General features: G+C 56.0%; 1 protein-coding gene across 5 annotated transcripts in view; it reads right to left on the reverse strand.

The window, feature by feature from the left end:
* The window catches only part of FBLN2 (fibulin 2), an 89,407-nt gene that overhangs the window by 55,904 nt on the left and 6,283 nt on the right, over window positions 1-27,220 (reverse strand). For 2 of the 5 annotated variants that reach the window (XM_058566235.1, XM_058566206.1), the window contains exons 1-2: window positions 22,194-22,265; window positions 4,923-6,278 (exon numbers count right to left, since the gene is read on the reverse strand). In XM_058566235.1, the coding sequence (XP_058422218.1) occupies window positions 4,923-6,278; window positions 22,194-22,263 (1,426 nt within the window). In that variant the 5' untranslated portion in view covers window positions 22,264-22,265. Of the gene's footprint in view, window positions 1-4,922; window positions 6,279-22,193; window positions 22,267-26,607; window positions 26,677-27,220 lie in introns of those variants that run through there. The other 3 variants (XM_058566225.1, XM_058566244.1, XM_058566215.1) reach the window with 3 other exon arrangements.

A 27,220-nucleotide genomic window follows, 5' to 3' on the forward strand; every position in this document is an offset into this window, starting at 1 on the left:
CCCTCTCTCCTGCCCCCTGGAGCCACTGCCTGGTGATGCTGGGGGGCCTTGGAGACCCATGGACATTGGGAAGCCCGGTGCCGGCTCCCGAGGCTGCAAAGTGAGGCAGGGAGAGCCCTGCTCCTGCATTCCCCTCACTGCCCCCAGAGGAAGTGCTGCACAACACAAACAAGAATCTACAGCCTCCTGCCTTACACCTTCAGTGGCTCTCCACTGCCCTTGGGACAGGCCCAAATCTTCATCCTGAGGATAAACACCGTTGCCCTGGGCCTGGCCCCTGCCCCTCCCCAGCCTCTTCTACACCAGCCACACAGCCTCCTTTCAATCCAATTCACTCCCTCCAGCTGCAGCGCCTTTTCACATGCTGTGTCCTCTGCCCGGAGCACTCTCTTCTCTCTGCTCCCCACCTACCACTCAGTCAACAACCCCTTGTGCTCAAACATCACTTCCCCTAGGAACCTTCCCTGACCCCAGGAGGAGTCAGATCCCCCCAGACAGGTTCACAGAGCACACGGCCTCATTCCTCGGCCACCCGTGTGCCTACCGGGTTCTTCATCTTCCCCACTTGGCTGTAAGCTCCCTGAGGGCAGGGACTGTGCCGGGTTTCACTCAGCACCACACGTTCAGCACCTGTCACAGCCCACGCTCACGCTGGGCAATCAGAAATGACCATCAGGGAGGAAGACACGAAGAAACGTGAGGGAAACCTGGACCCACCACTTCCTGCACGTCTGTCTGTGGGCAAGCGGCCCGACTCCTCTGCCGTAAACGAAGGGGCGGCTGTGGGGATCACAGGCGATAATATCACCAAGTGTCCGCCACAGTGCCTGGCAGGAGGCAAAAGCACAACACAGTGTTTGCAATTAATATAAAGCTATTTGAATTTTAAAGTTTCTCTGTTAACCAGAACATGAAAGCTTTCAAAGCCCCCTGCCCTGCAGAATCTGGTTACGGAGGCCCCGAGGAAGAGGCCCCTTTCCTGCCATGTTCCTGGGGCCCGCAGAGGTTTTGCTGGAGCCGTTTCCAGGAGGGGGGCTGCCTCCAGCTGCTCCAGGAACCCCTGGCTTCCTGAAGGCCGCCCTGTCCCAGGGTTCCACCCTTTGTGACGCAGGAGGGCAGTGGGGGGTGGCCCCAGGCTCCCTCCATCGTGCCAGCCCAGCAGTAGAAGGCACGCTCACAAAGCTCCCTGAGTGACAACAGACGTCAGACCCTCTCCCTAGCCCAGGGAGCCGGGCACGTGGCTTCCATTAGGCCACATCTGGACATGCTCAGAGACAGCCTGGATCCCTGGCACAGCTCTGGCTCAAAGACAGGACCCCCCCCCGACCAGCAGAGCCTCGGGCAATGGCTGGAAACCTTCTCCAGGCCCCAGGGCTGCCATGGCAACATGGCTGGGGGTCATTTCCGCCCCATGGCCTGCCTCTCAGCAGGCCCTAAGGGGGAGCACTGGCAAAGCTACCTCCCTATCTTCTCCCCACCCCCACAAGTGCCCCTCCATCACTCAGGATCCCCTCAGCCCCCACTCACAATAGCAGCCAGGGGGGCTCTAAGGCCCCCACTTCCCCAAAGCCGCTCAATCAGGCACCTGACCCCCACCTATAAGGCCTCCCACTGCCTACCCTTTCCATGCTGCAGGCACTCAGTTGTGACCATGAATAAATGTGTGTGTGCTTATCCACTTAACACCCTCCTCCCCCATTGGACCCCACAAAGGGGAGAGGCTTGTGCCTGCCTTTCCACTGGCACAATCCCCAGCACAGAGAGGGGGCTCCATAAATATCTCTTAGTAAGTGGGTGGACTGAAGAACGGATGGTGACTAACAATGGCTAACATTTTTAATTACTCGGCAAGTGCTAAGCTCCATGCCAGCACTGGACATGAATTAACTCATTTAATCCTCAAAAGAGTGCCACAAGGCAGGGACTTCTCTGCCACTTACAGATGGAGAAAATGAGGCACAAGACAGTAAGCCGCTTGCCTAGGTTACACGGGGACTTGAGCCAGAGCACATGAATTGGTGGGTGACAGGCAGACTCGGGGTAAGGAGAGGAGGGAAGACAGATGGGGTGATGGATAGCATGCTGGCCCTCATTTATCTGGCCAGGGCCAAGCTCCTGGGTCCCATTTAAATCCACCTACCCCAACTCCTATACCTTCCTTTCCCTGCACATGGAAAAAACGCAGCCGCCTGTCCGTGCCCCGCTATGGGTTTGCATGTGCTGAGCCCTCCGCCAGGACAGCCCTGAGACGGAATAAGGGGCCCTCAATCAGGGGCCCCTACCCAGGAGCAGCCCTCATCAAAGGCCACACCCCAAATCCATTTGAGAAAACCCAAGGCAGAGAAAAAACATCTAGGGCTCCTGAGAACAAAACAATTCTCCAAGATTCCACAGGCCCAGAACCACAGAAAGGCCTTGGCAGCCAGAGCCGGGGGTGGGGGACAGGGCTGCGCCTGCTTTGGAAACCCTAGAGGCTGCAGCCCAAACAGTGCATGCACCAGGCTCCAGAGCCAGGCCCGCAAGCCCTCCCCAGGCACACGTGTACTCCATTACAGCCCTGCCCCGCCCCACACATGCTCCCCACCTCCCGCAGGCTCAGGGCTGGGGGGGAGGAGGACCCTGAAGCCCACTGCTCTCATCCCAGCCCACCAACTCCCACTGTGTGACCTGGAGCCACTAGCCACACCTCTCTGACCTTGACCTGCTCAGCTTAAAATGAGAAGGAGCCTACCTCCCCAGTTTATGGCGAAGATCATGTCAAAGAAATGGGGCGGCACCTCACGCTCCTCGAGGGTGAATCTGTGCCCTGCCCGCCATAAGTGGGCCAGAAGGACAGCCACCTGGGCTGCAGGTCCCACAGGTCGGGAGGAGCCCGGAGTTCCACCCTTCACTGCGTGTACACAGGCTGTGCACACAGTCGACGCCCAGCAAGAGCTACACTTGACAGATAGGAAAATGGGGCCCAGGCCACACACCTGTGGGCAGCAAGGAGGTGGATGGGAATGCCACAGAAATCCCAAGGCCCCCTCATGCCCCCTCCTCCAGAAAACCTTCCCAGATACCACCCATACATCCCTCCCTCACAGCCCCCGCCTGTGGACCCGGGCCAGATTGGTCCATTTCCGCCTCCGCAGGGCCTGTTCGCACTTGACACTTAATGAAGGTTTATGGAGTGGATGATACAAGATTGAACGAGACAAAGACTCCCAGCTGTGGGGAGAGATCTCTGACAACTAGACAACTCCCTAGGGCAGGGGGTGGGGGGTCAGACAACACACAAAGATTCAAGGAAGGCTTCCTGGAGGAGGTGCTGCCTGAGGTGCCTGGGATCAGTGTGAGCAAGAAAGGAACAGAGGGGAGAGGACAGCATAGGGTACTCATGGGGTGGCAGGGGAACTAGGGTGAGGTGGTATAGGATAGAGGGGGTGGCCAGAGAGCCCCCACTGATTCACACATTCATTCACCCAATGTTTATAGAGCAGCAGCTGTACGCCAGGCCCTGCTGGAGGCCTTGGGCATAGCAGAGAAGATGACCAATGTGGTCCCTCTGCTCATGGCACTAACATTCTACTAGAGAACACAAGGCTCAACAAGTAACTATGTACTATAATGCCAGGCACCCCTAGGGAAATTAAAGCAGGCTAAAGGAAGGTGGGCTGCTCTTTCAACTAGGCAGTCAGGGAAGGCCTCTCTGGGGAGGAGACCTTGAACAGAGAGCTAAATGGAGGGAAGGAAGGAGCCACTTGGAAGAGTATTTCAGGAAGAGGGAGTGGCAAGTGCAAAGGCCCTGGGCTGGAAGGTGCCTGGGGATGGGGAGGGTTGCTATGGACTGAGTGTCCATGCCCCCCTCCCAAATTCATGTTAAAACCCTAATCCCCAACGGGCTGGTTTCTGGAGATGGAGCTTTGGGGAGATAATTAGGTCATGAGAGTGGAGCCCTCCTGATGGGATCAGTGCTCGTTTAAGAAGAGATGACAGAGAGCCTGCTCCTCCTCTGCTGCATCTCAGCTGCCATGCATTCTCATCTGCTCATTGTGACCTCACATGGACGTTGTGAGGACACAGAGCAGACCGCCGTCTGCACACCAGGAAGCAGGCTCTCACCAGACACTGGATCTGCCGGCACCTTGATCTTGAACCTCCAGCCTCCAGAACTGTGAGAAATAAATGTCTGTTGTTCAAGCCACCCAGTCCATGGTATTTCTGTTCTAGCAGCTGGAATGGACCAAGACAAGGGTGATGAAAAGGAGGTCCAGGAGGTCACGGGGGCAGGCTGTGCAGGGCATGTGGCCCCTGAGAGGACTTTGGCTTCTCCTCTGAGTAGGTGGGAGCCACAGCAGAGTGCTGAGCAGAGGAAGGATGAGAACGACTTGTGTGTTAACAGGACCCCTAGCTGGAGGGGTGGCAGACCCGGTGCTGGGTTCTCACAAGGAGCCCCCACAAGAGACAGTGGCCCTTCTACTGCCACCTCAGAGACCAGGAACACAGCCGTGCCCAGGGGCTACTATCAGGGAGGATGTGAGCAGGCAGCTGCACCAGATCTGTGAAGCTCCCCTCTTCCTGCCAGGCCACCCATGGACCCCAGTGGCCCAGCATGCACCTGAGCTGGAACCCTCCTCTTTGGGGATCCCCCAGCCCTGAAGAGGTATGCCTAAGAGGCCCTCAACCACAGCCCGACCAGGTAGCCCAGCACCCACCTTGACAGGGACCTCACCCCATCACCCACTCTATCGCCAGGAACAGGACCAGGGAGAAAGCTCCATCTCAGAGCCTCCTGCCCCACACTGCAGTTCCAGCCTGGCTCCACAGACCCAGGCCTGCCCTACCCCAGGCAGCTGTGCAGAGACCCGGGGCAAGGACAGGCCCCAAGGCTGTCTTTCCCTGGGCTGGGTGCCCCTGGAGGAACTAGGAAAGGGGCTTACCTTCAGAGTCACCTCTGGGGACAGAATGGACAGAGTTGGGGTCTGTGTCCTCCTCTGGCCGAGGACGGGGTAGAACCGGCGACTGCTTGGGCCCTTCCTCAGTGGGTGGAAGCAGAGCTGCCTTGTGCGGAGATGCAGTCAGGATGGTATGGGTGCTGGGCTCCACTGGGCCCCCAGGAGAGCTCAGTGTGGCCTGCAACGGGAGGACACTGGCCGTGCTTGATTGTGGAATGGGCCCAGCTCCCTCCTGCCCAGTGCTGCGGGGAGTGGCCTGGGCGTCCGGGATGAGATTCTCTTCGGGTCCTGCCCTGGCCTCTGCCACCTCCTCTTGCACAGGGAGACCAGGCCCAGCTGGGCGTGTGGTGGGTGGCCCATCCAGCCCCTTGGGGCCACCTGCTGCCGGCCGCTCCCTGACCGTCAACTCCTCCCTCTCCTCCTCTCCTTCCTCCTGGCTGTCCTCCATCACTCTCGTGGCTTTGGCCTGCATGGGGGCCGGGGGACCCAAGGCAGTAGCCACTGTGGGCCTGGGGAGGGAAGCCGGCCAAGGGGTGGCCTGGATGGCTGATGGTGGCCGAATCCCGCCTCCCAGAGCAGCTGGGCCCCCTGCGCCAGCCTGGAGCTCGCCCGCCAGGGCCGCCGCAGCTTCCACCTCAGCCACCTCCTGGTCGTAGCTGTAGGGGTCTTCATAGTGTCGCTCAGGGTCACCCTCCTCGGCATCTGAGAAGTTCCCGGTGGAGGCGGCTGGCATGGCCTCAGTGTCTCCATGGCAACCAGGGAGCTGGTAGCAGATGAGCTCGCCCCCGGTGTCAGGACAGTGGCAGGCCCGGCAGGGCGGCAGGTGGATGGTGTGGCCGGCTGCGTACTTGCGGCCAGTGTGGACACAGCCCACCTGGCCACACTGCGGGCAGCTGTCGGCTGCCACCACGGCCTCGATGCAGTTGGGCGGCAGCTCTGGGCACAGCATGAACTGGCAGCTGATCTTGCCGCCACCCGGTGGGCAGGAGCACTCAGTGCTGCCGAAGTCCACAAAGTAGGACTGGCCGGCGGGCACGCGGCCTCGCACAAAGCCGCCCTGCAAGCAGTCGTAGTACTGGTAGCCCTCACAGGCGCAGCCCTGCTGCACGCACGTGGCGCAGCAGGCACCTGGCTCCAGCGCCTCCTCGATGCAGTTCTCCAGCGGCGGGCACTCGACGCCCGTGCAATCCTGCCTCGGGGCGGCCGCACCCATGCTCAGGCCCAAGGCCAGGGCCAGGGCCAGGGCCAGCCAGGCTCCCGCACGTTCCCGGAGCAGCGCCATGGTCCCACAGCCAGCCCAGGTGCCACCTCGAGATGAACAGTCCCCTCTCCTGGGAGGCCCTGGGGGAATCGGAAAGGACACCTGTCAGCACCACACGGGCCAGCACACGTGGACACATGCATCCCCCAGGCACATACACCAGCACACGCACAGGGACACAGCCTCAGCCACCTCCACTCACACGTGTGCACCCCTGTAACACGGCCCACGCGTGCACTCATTCCCACGTCCCCTTGCACACGCTCCCAGTCACGTCTGCTCGGATGCACAGATGGGGCATCCACTGTCGCTCAGGTGCCACAGGTGTTGACAGAGTCACCAACATGGTCCCACTCAGGGCCGCTGACCCCCACCCTCGTCTGCCTTCTGACACCTACCCTCTGGGTGGGACCCTCCTGCCCACAGTCCCACACACACACACACTCTCACACCCACACACTCATGCCTGCACTCTCGCTCAGTCACACTCACTCACCAAGGCACATGTCCAGCATGCCTGGGGCACTCTGGGTCTCTCCAGCCCTCAGTGACAAGCACCGCAGTCATTCACACACCCCGCACAGTCCTCCACAGTTACATATACTGTCTCACCCACATGCCAGGACACCACGGGTGGTCTTGCACACGCAGTCCCATCGCGTGCACACACACACACGACCACCCAAACAATTTCTCTCCCCCAAAAACCCAGCTCGACCCCCAGCCAGAGGCCTGTGGCTGCCAGCCAGAGGACATGGTCAGGTGGATGCTGGGCAAGAACAAGCCGCCTCCAGGCCTTGGCATGGCCAGCCAAGTCCCCCACCTGGCCCTCAGACCCCAGGGCTCAGGATCCCCCAACAGAGCCCCTGGACTGCAAGCTTAGCCCAAGGGGAGGCTCCTGACAACCTCCTCAGCTGCCTCAGCAAATGTGACCACCATTTCCAGAACTGTGCTGGACACCCACTGTCCCCAACACCCCCCCACACCCCAAGTCCTGTCTGCTCTCCCCTGTGAACAGCTCTCCACTCTCTCTGCCCCCAGCTTCAGGCTCCCCTCCCACCCACTCTGCCCTCCCCAACTCCACTCCTGCCCTTTCTCTGCAGGCCAGTCTGATCTGAGAGCAGCGGACCCCCACACACCCCGCCCCAGACCCTGCTTCCCAGCTTCCTGTGGCCAGAAAGGAAAGTCTGGATTCCCCAAGGGAGCCGCCGGACCCTCCCCTCTCAGGGCCCTCACATGACACTCCTGCGGGGCTCTTGTAGCCCCTCCTTGACATCCTCTATGAGCCACTCAAACGTCACCTTCTCACCAGTCCTCACTCCTCCCCCACCTCCACCCCCACAGAAGTCACTGGTCCCACAGCCCACCCTGAGTCCCCCACCGAGTCAGTGTGCTCCTGGGTCACAGGCAGGGCTCCTTCTCTGCCCACCCGCAGCACCCTGCCGCCAGCCCCGGGCGGAGCCCCCATGCCGGGCTATTGTTTGCACGCACTTTGCTAAAACTGTCTGCTTTTTTTAAAAAGGAGAAAAAAAAAGAGGCCAGCCTGGAGGCCAGCATAGTGGTTAAGTTCCTGCGCTCCACTTTGGCAGCCTGGAGTTCGCAGGTCCAGATCCTGGGCGTGGACCCCCACACTGCTTATCAAGTCATGCTGTGGTGGCGTCCCACATAAGGTAGAGGAAGACTGGCAACAAGTGTTAGCTCAGGACTAATCACCTCACCAAAAAAAAAAAAAAAAAGGGGGAAAAATGAGAATGAAGCGACATCTCTAGTGTTTTAAGTGTTTGTCATTTCAAACCTAAAAAATATAATCACTCTTAAAAGTTTCTGATGAAAAAGAGGAAAAGGGAAGCAGAGCAGAGCCCCTGCTGTTTCTAGAGGAAGCAGCCTGGGCTGCTGCCTCCCGGCTGAGCCCAGGGCAAGAGCAGGACAGCACAGCTGGAGCGCAAGGCCCCGTGGCCCCGTGTCCGGGGCAGTGACAGAGTGACCAGCGTCCCGCAGAACAGGAAACCTTCTGCCTCTACTGGCCGGTCAACCAGAACTACCTGAACAGGCCTGTGGGCCGGGCACCCCAGAACGGGGGTTTATCAGCAGGTAAAACAAGCCTTCTGGCCATCCTGGCAGCGCCCAACTCACTAGTGGGGGGAGGCCGGTATAAACCCACGGCCATTCAGCAGATTACCGTATGCCAGGCAGCAATAAGAACAATGAAGAAATAAATGAATGAAAGCACGGAAAGGGAACAGGAAGTGACTAGGGATGTGGGAGAGCCTATTTTACAAGGGTGGTCAAGCAAGGCCTCTCTAAAAAAGTGGCATTTGAGCTCAGACCTGAGTGAATCAATGGAGACAGCCATCTGAATATCTGGAGGCAAAGTATGTCAGGGGCAGGAACAGCACATGCAAAGGGCCTGAGGCATGATCAGTAGGAGGGGGGTGAGGAACAGCAGAGGGCCACCATAACTGAGCCTGTGAGCAAGGGCGAGTGTGAAAACAGCCAGATCAAGCAGGGCATCTGGCTGTCGTGAGGGCCGCTGGAAGCCCTGGCGCCCGGAATGACCTAACAGGACTCTAGACTTAAAAGGAATTTGTCTGGCTGCTGTGTTGAGAACAAGGGAGCTAGGCTGGAGGAGGGAGACCAGGGAGTGGAGCAAGAGACGGCTAGGGCAGTAAGTGTCAGGAGGCAGGAGAGGACGGCAGAAGGGGAGTTATTTTGCAGGTAGAATGGACAGGATTTGCTGATGGACTGGATGGAGTGTGACAGGAGAAGAGTCTGGGACGAGCCAAGGTTTTGGCCCAAGCACCTGGAAGGACAGAGCTGTGGCTTCCAGAGGCAGGGAAGGCTGTGGAAGGAGGGCCAGGGGCCTGCGGGCAGACACGCAGCCCCGGCTGGGCCATGCCGAGTCTGAGAAGCCCAGGGATCACCCAAGTGAAGATGGTAAGGACGCCACCAGGAACAGGTGCCTGCGCCAGGCTCAGAGGCTGCGGTTGTCCCTGGACTCCAACCGACTGGACCCACACATTCCCCCAAGCTGAGAAGCCACCTCAGCAGGGCAGAGGGCTCCATAAAGTGACCGCAATTAGGAATCAGCCGCTGGGAGAACCGGGCCTGTGATCCCAGTGACAATGTCAGTGACCCTCTGCTTGGAGGTGGGGCGGGGGGTACCAAGGCCCTCAATCCACTCTCAACAGTGTCATTTAAGAAAGGAAACCTTAGCAGACCGAGACCTAAACCTTCCTCCCACCTTCCATCTGCCTTTCCGCCCATCCCACACTCACAGGAATAATGCACTCCGAGAGGCAAATATTCCCACCACAGGCTGGCAGGCTTCTACCAGAGGGACTCTGTCCCCATCCAGCCCTGCCACACCCACCTCGCATTCTCCAAAAGTTGGCCCCTAGTTCTGCTCACCCCCACCGCCCCCAGGGTGGCCAGGCCCTTAGAGCTCCCAGAGTCACGTGTTGCCCACACTCAGGTGATTCTGGATCTCAGGTTCGCCCATCACCCCCATCCCAGGCCCAGAGGGATGACAGAAAACATCAGACCCTGACTTTGTGTGCTCCTCATTTGCTGTGCAACCCTGAGCAAGGCCCTGCCCTCTGTGAGCCTCGGCTGTGCATCTGTATACATTGGAGGGGCTCTACCACACCTTAAGTCATGGCTGCAAGCCCACAGGTGCTATCCAGCCCACGAGTGTGTTTTGTTTGTTGCGCACAGTGGGTTTTTAGTTTTAAATTAATTACTAGCATTTACAAATTGGAAACGTTCACATGAAAATTCAGGTTTCTGACTCCTCTTGAAAACCACTGTGCCCTGGCCACTCTGAGATGTCACACGGCGTATGGGCTCCTGCTCCCACAAGGCCTATGTGGCCTCTCTGCTCACTCACACATGGCTGGGTGTGCCTGAACTCAGGGTCCCCCGGCTCACCTCGGAACTGGGAACCCCACGGGCATTCCCACTCTGGTCTCCAGCTGGGAGAACGGAAGTCTGGGGCCCCCTGCGTGCTGCTCAGAGCACGGTGCTGTCTAGAGGGGGTATGCTCACCCGTGAGGGGGATGGGACCGGCTGGGATGTGTCCAGAGGAGGTGGCCCAGTGGGGAGGAGGCTCACCTGGAAAGGAGCAGCCTCAGGGGGCCCTGGCACACCTCCACAGCTGCTCTGATGGGTCCTGGGCCCACGGCGTGCATGTGGGGTTCAGGGCATAGATCTCAGCTCCACGTGGGGAAAGCTCTCTCAGGGTCAGGGACAACCAGGCTGCCGGGGGAGGGCGTGAGCTCCCTGTCCCTGGAGACAAGCAAGCAGGGCTGGAAACACACAAGTGAGAAACAGGAGGGCACCATCTCCATATGGCTGCTTCTCAGATTCCAACACGCCCCTCCGGGGACTCCAACTGCTATTTTCCCATAGCCTCCACAGCAAGCAGCCCCCAAAGGTCCGGCTTCTGCAGAAGGGGACCCCACCCCCAAGCTGAAAAGAGGAGCCGTGAGGGGAGGGGCTAAGAAAGGGCGCCTGACCTCCCCGCAGGGGAGCCCCAGAGCCAGACTGCGGTCAGCCTACAAAGACCCTGCAGCCAGGCTGCCCAGTGCCCGCGGGCAGGGTCACAGGGGCGCACACTCCCGAAGCAGGAGCTCACCAGAGACCAGAGAGACGCAAAACAAAACCCCCGTGGCTCTGCCCCACACCCGTCGGACTGGCTGAGCTGGATTATCACTGTTATAGTGCCCGCTGGCCTGAGTGACCACCAGAGCGGGCGCTGTGCAGAGTGGCCCACACGCGTGGCAGATGAGCGCCGAGCTCTCGTGCCCGGGAGCTATCCAGAGACACCCAGGTCACACACCAGACGGGGAATTCGTCTGCTGGTAGGAGGGGACGGCAGGTGCAGGCCAGTATGCCAGTTACCTGTCCCACGTCTGCTCTCCGCCCTTCTCCACCCTGCTCTGCACCCAACAGGCTGACCTCCTCAGGTTGCAGCCCCTGGGCTCCTGCATCCTCCAATGGCAGCCACTGGCAGGAGATGAGAGGGTGGGAGAGAGAGATTGGGGTGTTTATTCCCCCTGCTCCCTCCCTCCTTCCCTCAAGGCAGGGTTTGGTGGTGACTGTCCCCCCACCCCCACCAAGGCAACAGCCCGTGAGTGACCCTGCTGGGTTGTGAGAGCTGCCCCTCCCCCACCCCTCCAGGCCCAGGGCCCTAAGGGCTCCCTACCCACCCACCCACCCTCTGAGAGTTGCCCCACGCCCTGTACCCCTGTACCGTCAGCTAACCCTGCCCACACCTCTCTTCCAGGTCTCTCACTAACCACTCCTCCAGTAAACCCTGGGAGGGGTCCCCTGTTTCCTGCCGGGGCTTGACAGACACACCCCCATGAGGACCCCACAGAACTCCAAGTCAACGATTCTGTGTACGAAGAGCAACAAGGATGGACCTAAAAACAGACACTAGGTGGAAAAGGAAAGAAACAGAACAAGATAGAGCCCAACACCATTTGTGAAGTATAAATGCACACGCCCAAGGTAAAATATGCCATCTGCAAAACACAGGGAAACAGATACAAACCCAACAGAACTGGACGTCTGCCCATAGTGGGGAAGTGGAATGGTGTGGGGAGCAAAGACAGGGGAATAAACTGGCCAATAAAATAAGAGCGAGACCCTGCAGAGACCCAAGATAACAGTGTGGTATTAGCTGAGGACTATAATTAACTCAGCTCTTAGCTCTCGAGGTCTAGCTGCAAAAACAAAAAGAAGCCTGCGTCCTAAGTGGGCCTCTCTACAAGCAGGAACCCCACCAGCCTCCAGGAGGGTCAGGGGGTATGAGCCCAGCTGGGGGGCAGCACATGACCACACTCGGCCAATCCGTAACGCTCATCCTCCTCTTCACTGCGATTGGCTGAGGGATGAGCCTGTGACCACGCCTAAGCAACGAGCCTCAGAACTGCAACTGCTCCCGGAGGGGACTGGCAGGGACGCTGAGCCCCCTCTAGAGGCGGGGCAGCTTCCCCTAGGTCTCCGCCAGCACTGGGCCACTGGGAAGGCCTGTGACTCCCTGCCAGAGACCGGGGACTCGAGCCCAGACGTCCACTCCTCCCGATCACAGCACCAGGCTGTGGGTGAGTCCATTCTGGACGCCTCCAACAGCCTGCAGGCCAGGTGAATACCGCCGATGTCCCCAGCCGATGCCATGTACTGCTGGAAAAGGGCCTGACCAAGCCCGCCTAAATTCCTGAACAAATTACGCGGCCACTATTGCTCTCAGCACCAAGCTTTGGCGAAGCTGGCTGTACAGCAACTGGTAACCAGAACCACTGGAACTTAAGTCAGCAGCTAAAAGCAGAGCGTCCAGAAGTGGGACATTCTACAGGACAAATGCCCCCCTTCAGCACATAGGGAAAATGCAGAGAGGACAGGCTGCTCTAGGTTAAAACACAACAACCCAATGCGTGTGGGATCCTGAGGGGACCCGGGTGTGAACCAACCGGCTGAGAAAGAAACCTGCGCTAACTGAGGGACCCTGGGGATGGACTGAGGACCAGACGCCATCGAGGAATAGCTGGGCATTCTGTGAGGTGTGACGGCTGCCAAATGCTGGCATTTTTAAAGATTAATACTTCCGATATCGTCATGTCCATAATATGCTCTAACGTACTTTAGCAAGAAAAACAGTCAAAGGCACTGTGACAAAATGTCAACACTATGAAATCTAGGTGATGGGTGTCCCTTCTTGTCTCCTTTCTTCAAGTTTGCGACTCTCCATAATGAAGAGCCACAAAGATAATCCGCTTTTGGGTGGGAATGAAGGACGGGGAGCCACCGACACGCAGCCTCTGGGGGTGCGTCCAGCCGCATGGGGGGCGTCTCTGACACCCGGGCTGGAGGGCTGGAGCTGGCTCCTGGCGGGGGCAGGGCACAGTCTGGGCCGGCACAGCTTTGGTCTGTGTTCATCAGCCCCCTGCTGTGGGTGGGGGCAGCAGGGATTCTACCGCAGCCTGGGGTCAGGTTCTCAGGGCCATAACCTGAACATGGGCAGGACAGGGCATTTGTTGGGGAGGGCAGCACACTCAGTAAGGGTCTCCTCCCAGGGAGCATCCGCAGAGACAGGTGGCTGAGCAAGCGCACTCTCCCACAGCCCCCACCACAGGGCGTCGGTGGGGGGCAGGGTGGGCGAGGGAGGTCTGGCACACCAGTCAGACGTGCCCCAGGACACTGCTCACACCTCAGCTGCCCTCACTGGTGCTCCCCTCCAGATACAGACACACAGCCCCACAGTAAGGGGACAAGGTCTCTGATCAGTTAACCGCAGCACCCATCCATAGCAGGCCCTAGATGGAAACCCTCCGGACTCGCAAGGCCACACAGGTCCCCCCAGATGGCCCTGGGGAATGCTGACATTATCAAAAGTGGGGTTTGGCCTTACATAACATCAAGTCACAAGGTATGGAAATTCTTCCCTTCTCCAGTTCTCTGATCCTGATTCTGACAAGAGTGGGCATGCCAGAGCCAGCAAATGAAAATACAAGATGAGCCACTACAGTGAAATTTCAGATAAGCGATGCATAATAGTTTAGTATAAGTATGTCCTGTGCAATATCTGGGACATACTTATTCGTCGTTTATTAAAATTCCAATTTCACAATGTAGGGCACCCTACATTTTTACTGGGCAACTCTAGATAAGAAGAAAGTCTCAGGCTGGTGCTGGGATGGCTTGAAAACTTCTTAAATATTTGCAGGGGATCTCTCTTTTAAACAAGAAGCAACTATATCAAAACACTGGGACTTTCAAACAGCTGGGGATGACAGAGGGAGATAAACATATGAGATACTTGCAGACATACCAGTTACAAACCCATGAGGAGTCAGGATCATCGGGCCTGCCAGCAGGCCCTCTGAAGGCAGCAGGGTCCCCAACTCCTCCCAGACGTCTGCCCCGACGGCTGCCCCCTGCCCCCAATCCAACCAGAGGGCGCACACACCAGTCACTGGGCCGTCTGCCCATAGACCATGTGTGGGTGGGGTCCATGCGGTGTTTTTGAAATTAGCTGCTGATATTATAACACTGCAATGTTATTAATTTATAAGTAATTTAACATTATAACATTTAAAATCAGAACATTTTACACCAAACCTGGATTCCCACCTTCTCTAGGGAAACCGGAAGGTAGGGCCTGACGGTGGATCCACGCTCACTCTCCAGCTCGCTCTCTATTGGCCTCACTGGGCTCCCTGCTCTTCTCTATCCTCCTGGGCCCTGGGCCTCTTTTGTCCACACCCAAAAAAGAGAGGCCCAGAGGAAGGGGAGTTCCTGCTCCCTGGTCTCCTGGGTTAGGACCTGCCTCTCCTCTAAGTAGCGGACACTGAGAATTTTGCCCCTTCCCAGGAGCCCACTCCTTCCCACGTGGCCTAGCAGGCCTTGGCATGCCAACCGTATCAGACTCCATCCCCACGGCCACACAAGCCACACACCACAGGAGGGAAGAGATGAGTTACAGACCGTCTCAGACCAGGACCCCCAGAAGCAGAGCCTGAGATGGGTTCTTGTGTACGTGGTTTACTGGGGGACAACTCTCAGGAGAAGGGAAAGAGGGGAGCAGGACAGAGCAGAGGATGAAGCAGGACAAAGACGTGCTCCTGGCTGCAGCCCAGCGCCAGCCTGACCCTGTGGGGAGCCCTGCAGCGTGACTGGCACCCCAGGGCTCACCCCACTTACAGGGACATCAGTCAGTCACTGGTCAAGAACCGAGGTGGGGCGAAGGGGGAGGATTACCTCCAGGCATGTGGGGGGAGCTGACTCTCATCAGCCAAGGGCTAGCAGCTGGAGAAGGGCACAGGTGTGAGCCATTAACAGTCGACAGCTGGGGGATGAGTGCACCTCCAGGTGAGGGAGAACCAGATGGGGTGCCAGCAGTGGCCACCGTGTCTGCCACACACACAAACACACACAAGGCAAAAGTGGATAAGACGGTTTGGTCCTAGAAACTGTCCAAAAACCTATCTCTAATTTATAATTTAGCCTGGGATCACCCCAGGCTCAGAAAGGTGAGACAGTAATGTACTGAAAATAGTATGTGCACACCTGTGTTCATAGCAGCATTATTCACAGTAGCCAAAAGGTGGAAACAAACCAAGTGTCTATCGACAGATAAACAGATGAACAAAATGGGTCTATCCATACAGTGGAATACTATTCAACCCTAAAAAGGAAGGAAGTTCTGGCACCTGCTACAACATGGATGAACCTGGAAGGCATTATGCTAACTGAAATAAGCCAGCACAAAAAGACAGACACTGTATGATTCCACTTATATATCTAGAGTAGTCAGATTCATAGAGACAGAAAGTAGAATGATGGCTGCCAGGGGCTAGGGGACTGGGAATGGGAAGGTGTTGTTTAATGGGGACAGAGTTTCAGTTTTTTAAGATAAAAAAGTTCTGGAGAGGGATGCAGAAGATGAATGTACTTAATGCCACTGACCTGTACACTTAAAAATGGCTAAGATGGTCAATTTTATGTTATGTGTGGTTTTACCACAATAAAAAGTAATAAAACGTGCACTGTGGAGCCAAAAGTGAATAATCAAAGAGCAGAGAGAGGAAAGGAAAGAATTGCACTGAAGACCCAACAGGAAACAAGGGCTGCTCCTTAGACTTCCCCTTAGTAGTACGCTTCCTGGCAGCCAAGTCCAAAAGGGAAATTCGAGGATGACCCGGCGCTCCTTGTCTGATAAGAGGAAGTCATCCAGTTCACTGGGAAAAATAAACTTGTTCTTGGCACAAAATGTTGGGAGGAACTTTAGCTGTTGATCAGGTTCATATTTAACTATCACTTGCTCAGTGCCAACACAATGCCAAACACTGGCCTGAGAGTTTCCAGAGATGTTTATTTTATTTAGCCATACTCTACAGATAAGGAAACTCAGGCCCAGACAGGGTAAATGATCTGCCCAAGGTCACATCACCAGTAAAAGGAGGCACAGGGATCTGAACCCAGGCCTGTCTGGCTAAGGGAGCATAGCCAGAGTCGTTCAGTTTGCAGATACTCATCACACACCTACTACCTGCCCGCCCCTATTACAGGTACTGGAATGGGGCAGTGACCAGGACCAACCCAGGTCCTGCCCTCATGTGGCCAACCTTCCGGTGGAGGGAAGAGACAAGGAACAAATCAACAAGAAGATCATAAGAGCAGTGTGAAGGAGAGAGACCGGGGACTCGTTTGGCAAGACTGGTCAGAGCAGGCCTCACATAGGAGGTAACACTTCAGCTGAGACTTGCCCGGCAAAAATGTGGTGGCCATAGGGGCCGGCCTGGTGGTATAGCAGTTAAGTGTGCGCGCTCCGCTTCAGTGGCCCGGGGTTCGCAGGTTAGGATCCCGGGCGCACACCAACACACCACGTGTCAAGCCACGCTGTGGCGGTGTCCCATATAAAGTAGATGAAGGTGGGCACAGGTGTTAGCCCAGGGCCAATCTTCCTCAGCAAAAACAGGAAGATCAGCATCAGATGTTAGCTCAGGGCTGACCTCACATACACACACACAAAAATGTGGTGGCCATGCAAAGATCTGGGGAATGGCATCCCAGGCAGCGGTCACAGCGTGTGCAAAGGCCGCGAGGCAGGAACCAGGCTGACACATTGTGGCTGGCTCTCAGGGAACAAAAGGAGGAGGTGAGGAGCAAGAGGAGAAAAGGTGGGGGAAGGGAAATGAAAATCAACGAAAGAGAGAAGCTCCAAAGAGGAGAAAGGTCAGTCACCCACAATCAGTGCCCCAGGGAACTCGCTTGGCAAAGCATCCAGGACATCCAGTGGACATTGTTCCAGCAGGGTGCTGGGGCCACCATTAGGTCATAGCACACTGGGAACTCAAGAAGGGACTGCAGACACCCTTTTCTAGAAGTCTGAGGAAGATTCCAGCCACCGAAAGTCCAAAACCAGGTGAAACCTAAACAACGTCATTTAGGCAATGCCGACGTAGGAGGCAGAATCAGAAAGCCCCATGGGAGTGGCCCCATAAATGTCTAGCGGCGGGGGGCTGGGGGGGGAGAACGGAGACAGGAGGAAGCTCCTGGGTGGGCGTGCCCTCTTGACCCACCAGGCAGTGGTTACTCCAGGGTCTGTTCAAGTGCACACCGACTTTCATGTAATTCTTCACACGTGTGCTTTTTCACAATAAAAGAGACTTTTTAAAGAAAAGAAAAAAAGCCAATTATAGTAGTCCAGAAAAAGGAAACACAGGCCAGAGAGGGTGTTGGCAGAAGAAAAGGAAAGGAGGGGAAGGATGTGAAAAATAGACACAAATTACCAAAAGGAAAGTGATCAAGTTTGGCTTCCATCTTTAAAGTCATATCTTTCTTGATTTCCTCGTGGGCAAAGTCTCAATAACCGATGGCGCCGTATGCAGACAAGTCTGGCCGTGAAGGAAAGGGCTAGGGCCGAGGGTCTGGGAGAGCCTGAGCGGGTGCAGGCCAGCGGGGAGCCAGCAGGGCTGAGGGCACAGCTGGGGTGGCCTGGGATCCTCGAGGAGCAGGGGGACAGCGGGTCTCTGAGCTAACCCTGGGTGCAGGGTGTGACAAGCAGTGAGGGTGCCAGGAGCCCCGTGTCCTCGCACACTCATCAGCCCCCGGGGACCTCAGAGGGCCAGCTCATGGAAACACTGGGAAAGATCATCCTTCAAGTGGAGCAGCCAGGTTTCTTCCCCTCCCTTCCCTCTCCTCCCTGAAAAAGAAACAAAACGAAATGAATAAAAAGCTGCTTACACCCGGGTTAGCGCTGACCATGCGTATATGATCGCTAAGCTCATTACCAACACACACAGGTGAAAAATTACAAAGATGAATGTCCGTGACTTAGAATCAACCTGTGAGAAAAGAAAATGTTGCTTTTGGCACCAGGAGAGAGCTGAGATTTCCTTCCCCACAAGTCACGACTCTGGAAAGAGGGAACATTCCTCGGGAGGAGAGATGAGCAACGGGCCTGCCCGCAGCCAAGGCTGAGCTCACGCTCTCCCCACCTGGCGTCCCCTGCCCTCCGCCCGGCCCAGAGGGACGGTGGCACACCCTTGACCACTCCCTCTCTGTGAGATCCCGAGGCACCCTCTGTCCAGCCTGCCAGTGGTCCTGCCCACCAGGGAGGTCTCTGATCTGCTCTCCTTCCAGCCCTGCTCAAAGCCCTGCATGGTTCCCTACCACCTCTGGCCCCTCTGAGAATCTGAGAAGAGCTATGGATAAGCCACCCCGTCCTCCCAGAAAGGACCACACGGACAAAGCTCAGCAGTGGGCATATGGCAGTTTCTGACCACCCATCACACACTCACTCTCCTGCCCAGACCAGCCCCTGGAAGTCATTCCGGGGTCCACACCACTCCAGTGTCACTCCAACCAGTGCTTCCTATTCCTCTCACAACAACACCTTACTCAGGGATGCAAACCAGGCCAATCTGGGCCCATGAGACCCAATTCAGGTGACATTTTGGGCAAACGGCTTCTCTCTTCCCCACTGTATCAGACATGAGAATGATTTAACATCAAAGATCCCTGAAGCCATCTTGTCATAAGATGGAGACTGTCTGAGGCTGGAACCAACTCAAAAAAAGAAAAGCCAAGGGACAGAAAAAAGATAAATAGAGTCATAGTGATAGCTGCTGAGAACCTGGATACAGCCACGCCTGAAGCTAAATGAAAAGCTGAACTATGCAATGATATGAACCCACTTTGCTTAAGCTAACTTGGACCAGGTCTTCTGTCACTTGCAACCAAGAGTTTTAACAGATATGTGGGCATATGTCAAAAACTGTTGTGTATCATTTTAGGGGTCTCACAGGGTCCCTGGAGCTCACTCATGGACCCCTGGTTGAAGACGCCTGGCCCAAGGATAAAGTAAAAACTTCTAAAGGTAGCATTCAACGCCCATCACCATCTAGTCCCCACCCATCTTTCCAAACCCATTTCCCTCTGTTGCCCTCCATGCACCCAATCTTTGATAAACCGAAAACTCTGGTTCCCAGCCCCTCATCTTTGCTCATATCATTATCCCAAACCAGGGTGCCCTCCCTTCTGAATCTCTGCACACCCAAATCCCAACCCCTACTTTAAGACTAAGCCCCAGGGTGGGTGGATAATGGATGGACGGATGGACGGTGGGTGGGTGGGTGGGTGGTTGATGAGCGGGTAGCAGATGCAAGATAGACGGACAGGAAGGTGGATTAGTAGACGTGGAAGTGAACTGGTATACAGACTGACGGTTGATGAAGAGATGGGTGGGTGAGCAGATGGCTGGTGGACACATCATGGACAAATGGGTAGGTAGACGGATGACAGACGGACGGGAAGGTGGGTCAGTGGATGGGTGAGTAACCAGCATGTGGATAAATGTCTGACGGAGGGCCAGGCAGGTGGATGGGGAGATGGGTGAGAAGATGCAGGATGGATTGACAGGAAGGTGGGTTAATGGGCGGGTACAAAAGCATGGGGACGAATGACTGAGGGGTGGTTGAATGACTGGGCAGGTAAGGGATCAGCAGACAAGTGGATGCATGGATGGTGGGAGGGTACACAGACAGATGGGCCAGTGGATGGGTGAGTAGACTAGGAAAGTTCTCTTGACGCTCGAGCAATGCTCTTTCCAGCCCCACTGGAAAAACCCAGAACAAGGCCAACGGTTCTCCTATGGGCCAGCACCTCAGACAATTCCTGACTGTGAAGAGCACGAAAAGCACCGGCCGTGGAGTCAGACTGGCCTGCATTCACAGCCTGGCCGAGCCGCCTCCCGCTGTCTGAGCACAGACCAGACACACTGGCTCTCTGAGCCTCATTTTCACCGTCTGTTAAATGAGAAGCATCGTGTTTTCCTCACAGGGTGCTACGAGAGTAAATAAAAAACTCCCTACAGAGGCTACCCCAAGACACGGCACAGTCAGAGCTGACAACAATTTCCACCCTATTAAAAAAATTGTTCCAGAGCCTAGAAAAAGAAAGGTGCCTTCTCTCATTTTATAAGACTAGGAAAATCCTGATACCAAAAGCAGATTCGGAAATGACAAGAAGAGAGAAGCCCAGGCCAGTTTCACTTATGAACCTAGCTGCCAAGTCCTAAATAAAACATCAGAAAATTGAATCCAGCAGCATATTACAGGGATAATAATAGATTATGCCCAAGTAGGGTTACCTCAGGAATGCAAGGGTGGCTCAATATTAAAAAATCAATACGGGGGCCAGCCCCGTGGCATAGCAGTTAAGTGCGCACACTCCACTGCTGGCGGCCCGGGTTCGGGTCCTGGGCGCGCACCAACACACCGCTTGTCAGGCCATGCTGTGGCGGCGTCCCACATAAAGTGGAGGAAGATGGACACAGATATTAGCTCAGGGCCAGTGTTCCTCAGCAAAAAAAAGAGGCGGATTGGCATGGATGTTAGCTCAGGGCTGATCTTCCTCACACACACACAAAAAAATACAACCATTTAAAAAAAAAATCAATACGATTCACTAAAAGAAAAATTCTATGTGATTATCTCACTAGATACTGGAAAAAGTATTCAATAAAATTTGACACTTTGTGATTAAAAGGTCTGCGGAAAGTAAGCTTCTCCTGGGGAAGAGGACCATCTACAAGCCACCTGTGGGGGGCCCTCCCTCGCAGGCCCCGAGAACAGGCTCATCATTCCCCCTCCAGAGAATAAACTGGCCTCAGGGGGATTTAATGCCTCCCGCAGAGGCACACAAAGCTGCAATCGTAGGCAGGCCAGTGGAAGACAAACTTTGGGGTCCACCCCTCCTCCAGAGCCTCCCAAACTTTGGCCCGGCCCCTTCTCACCCTCCTCCAGCCCCTGGAGTTGAGTCCAGAGGTCCAGTGCAGGGTCCACCTATGCTCAGAAACCCAGCAGAGACCAAACTGCTCCAGGGAGTAAAAGGAGTCCCCCGGGGCGGCCTGGACCCGTTCTCACCCATCTCGGGTTCAGGCGGATAGTCTCTTGCTTTCCTTCTTCCTTCTCCTTTGGATACAAGAGGTATTTTCAAGGGAAGACTCAAGACCAAGAGTGCTTTCCATGAGACATGTGTACACACGTGAGTGAGGAAGTGTGCAGGTATGCGTGAGTGTGGCAGTGTGTGTGTGTATGGGAGTTTGGGCGTGTGAATGCATCAGTGTGCCTGTGAAACATAAGTGTGTGTATGTGAGTGTGGAGTGTGTGCAAGGTGTGTTTTAAATGTGTATGCGTGTATGAGGTGTGAGTGTGCATGTGAACTATAAATGTGTATGTCAGTGGGTATGTGCATGCAACGTGCGTGCAGGCGTGTATGAGTCTGTATAGGTGTGAGCGTGGGAGACTGCGAGGGTGTGTGTGCACGCACACATGCACTGGCCGCCCTCCCTGGTGGGTCCCACCCCTTCTGCAGCCCCAGCCGGCAGGTGATTGCTCCCCGAGGCTCCTGACCATTTCCCCTCCCTCTGCCTGGCCCATGCTGCCCCTCCCTCCCTCCATGACTTGTTTTCCACTCCTCGGCCACATCCCTGCCCCCACCTTGTCCACAGCTCCAGCAGGGCCCGTCCGCTCCTGCAACAACACTTCTCCATCCACCTCGGCGCAGACAGCCCGCCGACATCACCATAGTCAGGCTCACACGGCGCCCAGACAGGCACATGTGTTGTCAGCGCATTTCAGGGCTCCCGTCCTCCCCTCCAGCCAGACAAGATGCTCATCAGGGCCGGGGCTGGCAGGTTCCTTCCCACACTTAGGAGCTGAGACCTTATACTGACGTGTCTGCCCGCTGTCTCCCTCACTGGACTGTGACTCTGAGGCTGGGATCCTGCTCTCCCGCTCAGCCCTGACCCAGGGTCTGGCCCACATAGACACTCAAGATGCTTTGGGTGGGTAGGTGGGTGGAGATGAGTGGATTAGTCAACTAATTTGTATGGCCCAGCACAGGGCTGACACAGAACATGGGATGAGTTATAAATGAGTGTCACCAACACACTCCAGAAGGGCCTTCAGGGATGGAGAAAAACTCACCTGGGGTAGCTGGTGAGTCAGCAGCTAAGCTGAGCACCACAATGGCCATAGGTGCATGTCCGCCCTTCATCCAGACGCCCTCATCTCTCGTGTCCTCCTCTTAGCTCACAATTCTAGGCGGCGGGGGCCAGGGACAGGCAAAAACAGACAGACAGACACAGAGAGAAGCAGAGACTGAAAGCCAAGCAGACAGACAGACAGGGGCAGATAGGAGATGGTGGAGACAGGCAGGCGGGGCTGGCCCCTAGCAGACCAGGCTCCCTCAGGCCTCTGGAAGGAGGCACCAGCCAGGCAAACTCTGTGACTCCCTCAGGCCTTTGCCGTGCCAGCGCCCCAATTTATTTGCACAGCCCTGAAACAGGAATTTCTCAGGGCTGCCAACCAGGCAACCAGTGTGCAGCAAACAGCGGGGTCTGGCCCAGGCTATGGCATAACCCGAGGGCCCCCCCAAGGCTGACAGCTGTCACTGCCAGAACAGAGAGAGACAATAGGCAGGATCAAGCTCTGGACTCCCAGAGATCGGGGTTCAAATTCAAACCCCCTAGGCTCCTGGGCAACTAGAAGCATGTGACCCCTGCGCAGCCATGTTTTCATCTGCACATGGGCCCCATCTCAGCAGCCCCTCATCAACACTGGGAGGATCAGAGAGGTGATGTAAAGACCCCAGCACCACGTCTGGCCAACAACAGGCATTCAATCCATGTTCAATATAGAAAAATCACTGGCCCCAGCTACCCTCAGTCTTTCATAGCTCCTCAAGTCTGCCCATTCCTCTGTTCCCTCTGCCAGGCACACCCTTCTTCCACTTAGCAAACTCCTATTCATCCCGAAAGATCCAGCTCAATATCCCCTCCTCTGGGAAACCTTTCCTCAGAGTTCACACTTGCCTCTTTTGACCTCCCTGTACTCTGGACACAAAGTTCCTGAACCTTCAGGGTTCACAGACAAGAAGGATGAAAAAACAAGACGTTCAGAGCAAACTCTCAGAGAATAACAGCCTCTGCTGCATCCTTGCCAGTTGGGGGAAGTGTGGTTGGGTTGGAGGTAACCACAGCCACCACCCCAACTCTCTATTTTAACATGAACCACCCCAGAGAGTGAAGAGCTGCTCTCACTCATTCTAGAACATTCTCACATTCCCTTTGGGACAAGTCTGCCGTGTGAGATTGGGACAAGGGAAGAAATGTGCAGGCTGTTTATACAAAGCAGGCTGGTGATGCTATGGGGACCACTGCCCCATTCTCCTGGTGAGAGAACCCCAATTTTCCTCTGGGGAGCTACCCTCTCTCACCTTCGGCTACGTGGACCACAGGATGGCCAATGAGACTGGTCAGGGACGGTCACTTGACCCAGTCACACAGGCCCACACTGAAGCTCCTGAGCTCAAGGGAGTAGCCTGAGGCTACCGGGCCCCCCGGACTGCCCCATGGCACAGCCCACCCAAGAATAACACAACATGGAAAATGGAGACACAGTCCTCAAGGTATCTGTAGAGCCCCTGATACAGCCACGTCTGAAGCTAGACCCCTGCTCTTGTTAGTTCCATGACTTTTTTTTCCTTAAGCTGTACTTTCTATTACCTGCAACCAAAAATATCTTTACAATTGTGATGAGAAAGCAAGAATAGCAACTGAGTATTATCTGTCACTAACTTGACTTTAAGAACTTGAACTCCGAGTTTCTGGAGTTGCTAACCTCTGTCTCTGCAGTGGATAACTCTTCGGGCGACAGTCTACTTCACTCAATGCCCACTCGCAGGGAACGGCATGAGACATGCCCCTGGGGCCACTGCAATACGTGACTAGCTGACCCCAACCCCTGGCCATAGCCGACTGGCCCAGGGTGAACGTTTTACCCAAGCTGGGCCAATCACAGCTCTTCCCCAGGACTTTTAAAGAAAACACAGACTATCTCTAGTGGAAGAAACTGTGAGCTAGGAAGCCTCCAAGCTGAGCGTGGGCACACTTAAGCCATTCTGAGAGAATCAAGAAGGCTCACAGAGAAAACCAGCAACAGAAGAAAGATGGAGTGTGAGATAGTCCTGGTGGCATCGGAGTCCCTAGTTGCAGCTTTCCCTGGGGCCAGCGGTTCCCCAGTTCTTCACAGGCAATGGGTGGGGCCCTGGCGCTCCTGAATGGCCTCAGACATCGAGAAGCTCGAGGAAAGGAGACCCCCTCCAGCAATGGACAGGCCCCCTTCTGAAGCCAGAAGCAGGGGAAATCACTGTGAGGGACCAAGGCAGGTCACAGGTGGGCTTCAGTGCCATGTGCTGACGGCCTTCCATCCCCATCAGAGCCCCTGGGGTCTGTAGCCGTGGAAGGGTCACTCCTCCAACCCCACGCACAGGAAGCCACAGCCATTCCGAGGGGGCATACCTTGGAATGGCATGTCCTGGCATGTACCTTGGTCAGGCATGTCCTGCCTTGGGGTCACAGTGGGGCATTTCTGGGACAGGCAGCTGATGTCACCACATCCTTTCCATCCCCAGCAGTCCATTAAACTAGTCTCTCTCACTTGTGAGAGGGTAAGGTCAGGACTTAGTTCAAGAAAACACATTCTGGGGGGAGGATAAGAGGACCAGGGCAAACTTTCCCTCACTCCTGTGGCTAATTAAAAGCCCAACCGACCATTACTGTGGGTGTTATTGGTATTACCCATGAGAAGTAACATCAACGGCCTCTGCTCACCTGGGCACTGCACTTTACAGTTTACAAGGCATTCTCCATGTGGCCAGGCCTAGATCCCCACCACTCCCACGGACTGGACCCAGCCTCACCTCGCCAGCACCAGCGCCAGCGCCCTCTTCCCTCAGCGCTGGAGCCCTGGCCCTAGGTCCCAGCCTGCCCCTCCTGGCACAGCCCCAGGCTGCAGGGAGCCCTGGGCTGCGCTGCTTTCACCCTCCAAGGCTCTGCACAGGCAGCAGGAAGGGCACAGAGCTGGGGGGTGTAGGGGATGTCCCCAGCCCCTGTATGAGAACGGGGACCAGCCACTCCCTGAGAACCAGGGACTGGGTCTCAGGGAAGACATCCCTCCTGGAGGGGCTGCAGCCTCCCCTCACAGGCCCGCCCCCACCCAGCAGGAAACATGCCAAGAAAGCCCAGAGAGCGGGAAGGGGTCGCCAGAAGATGCGAGGTGTGCAATGACCAGCCAGAGGCGCTGGAGATAACCATGCACAATGAGGCCAGACCTCAGGGACAGGCAGAAGAGTCAGAGGCCCCGCGTGAGTAATTAGGTCCTCCTTACCCTCTCTTAACCAATCACGATGGCAGAAAACTCTCCTTGGAGCACTGGTGTGCCGTGGACATCTCCCTGACACTTGCCAACCTTCCTCTTTAACGAAGAGGGGACAGGACGCATGGCTCATGGCTGACTGAGGCGGGGAACAGAAGCTGGCTGGATTTAGTCCTGCTGTGTGGTTGTCATCTTTATTTTCATGGGTATTGCTGATTTAGGGCAAGTGATCTTGATTTCTATCTAGTCGTGATAAAAGGTCTCATTTTAAAAGATGTATAAGGAAAACAGGGGAGGGATTTTTAAAAATATATTAAGTATAATGTAAAGGCACAGGAGGCAGGCAATACAGCAGAAAACGTGACAGTATTATGCTAATTGTCACATTATCAGAAGATGAAGCCAACACCCACTGGCTTTTTCCCCAAGAAAGGGCATAAAGCCCCCATGGGGCCTGCCTTCATCAGCCCATAATCAGACAACAGCCGCCAGGGACCCTGGGGTGCCCACGGTCAGACAACGTGCTCTGCCAGCACCAAGCCACCAGGAGGACAGCTACTATCTCAGCCCCTGAGGACTCAGAAAGTTGACTTAGAAACTGCAGTGACAAGCAGCACTCTTGAGTGTGAGAGAGAGAGAGAGACTGTGTGTGTGTGTGAGAGAGTGTGTGTCAGGGGTCAAGGTATGGTTGTGCCTCCAAGGGTTCGGCACATGTCAAGACAAGCCTCGAGGTCCCCGACCTGCTCCATATAGGCCCCACTCCCGCCACTCCCATGCACCCTCAGCGGGCTGCACTCTCTGGCTCAAATCCCTTCCCCAGCTCCCCATCACCCAGACTACAGGCCATAGACCCCTGGGGAGCTGGGGAGGCGTTCTAAGGGGCCCCAAGAGTTCTCTACCAGAATATTTTTTAATGTTGTGTTTTCACTGTGAGAAGACTGTAAGGATAGAATTTTCTGGTTCAGCAAAAGCTCACTTGGTGACCAAAGACTGGGCTGGGACTTCAGGGCCAGCATGGGAGCGCCAGGCTGAGGAATGGAGAACTCGGGAGGCTTATCAAGAACTGGTGCTCCCGACCATGAGGCCCGGGGCTAGCCCCGACGCCAAGGATGGCATCTGTGATGAGAAAAGAGAAAAACGACGGGACTCAGCGGAACCTAGCTAACACAAGTTAACCACGCACCGGATACTTGCCAAAAGCGTGCCTGGGGCTTTCCACACCTTCTTCAGTCTTCACACCAATGCTACCAGGTGGGCACTACCACCAGGCCATTTCACAGATGGAGAGGCTGAGGCTAGGAGAGAAAACCCTCATTACCCAGGGCCATGTGACTCAGGCCCCGGCGGGCACACGGGTGCCCTCCCCACTTCCCTGGCCTGGCTGGGTCCTCACCTCACCGTCACCCCACACCTCAGAGCCCTCCTCCCACATTTCAGGCCATTCCTGGGCACGAAATGACAGCAGAGCCAGGAGAGCTGTCCCCAGTTCAGAGAGGAGGAGAACTGAGGCCCTAAGAGGTGAGAAGGCCTGAGGCCAGCCGGGTTTGCTTGAAGGCAAAGGCCTCCTGCGGCTGTCCCGCTCCCTGGCATGCAGGTGCTCCCCTCTCGGCCAGGCCAAGGCTCTCAACGCCCCCCACGCCCTGGGCAGGCAGGCGGCACCACTCCCTCACCAGCATTGTGACTCGGGCGCGGTCGCTCTGGCTGCCCACAATACAGCACCCCCCTCAAAAAGCCAGGCTCCCCACCCTCAAGGAAGGAAATAACCTTTCCTCAAACCAACACTTTCTTTGCAACAA

The sequence above is a fragment of the Diceros bicornis genome, chromosome 2 (genome assembly GCF_020826845.1).
Source record: "Diceros bicornis minor isolate mBicDic1 chromosome 2, mDicBic1.mat.cur, whole genome shotgun sequence".
NCBI classification, from domain to species: Eukaryota; Metazoa; Chordata; class Mammalia; order Perissodactyla; family Rhinocerotidae; genus Diceros; species Diceros bicornis.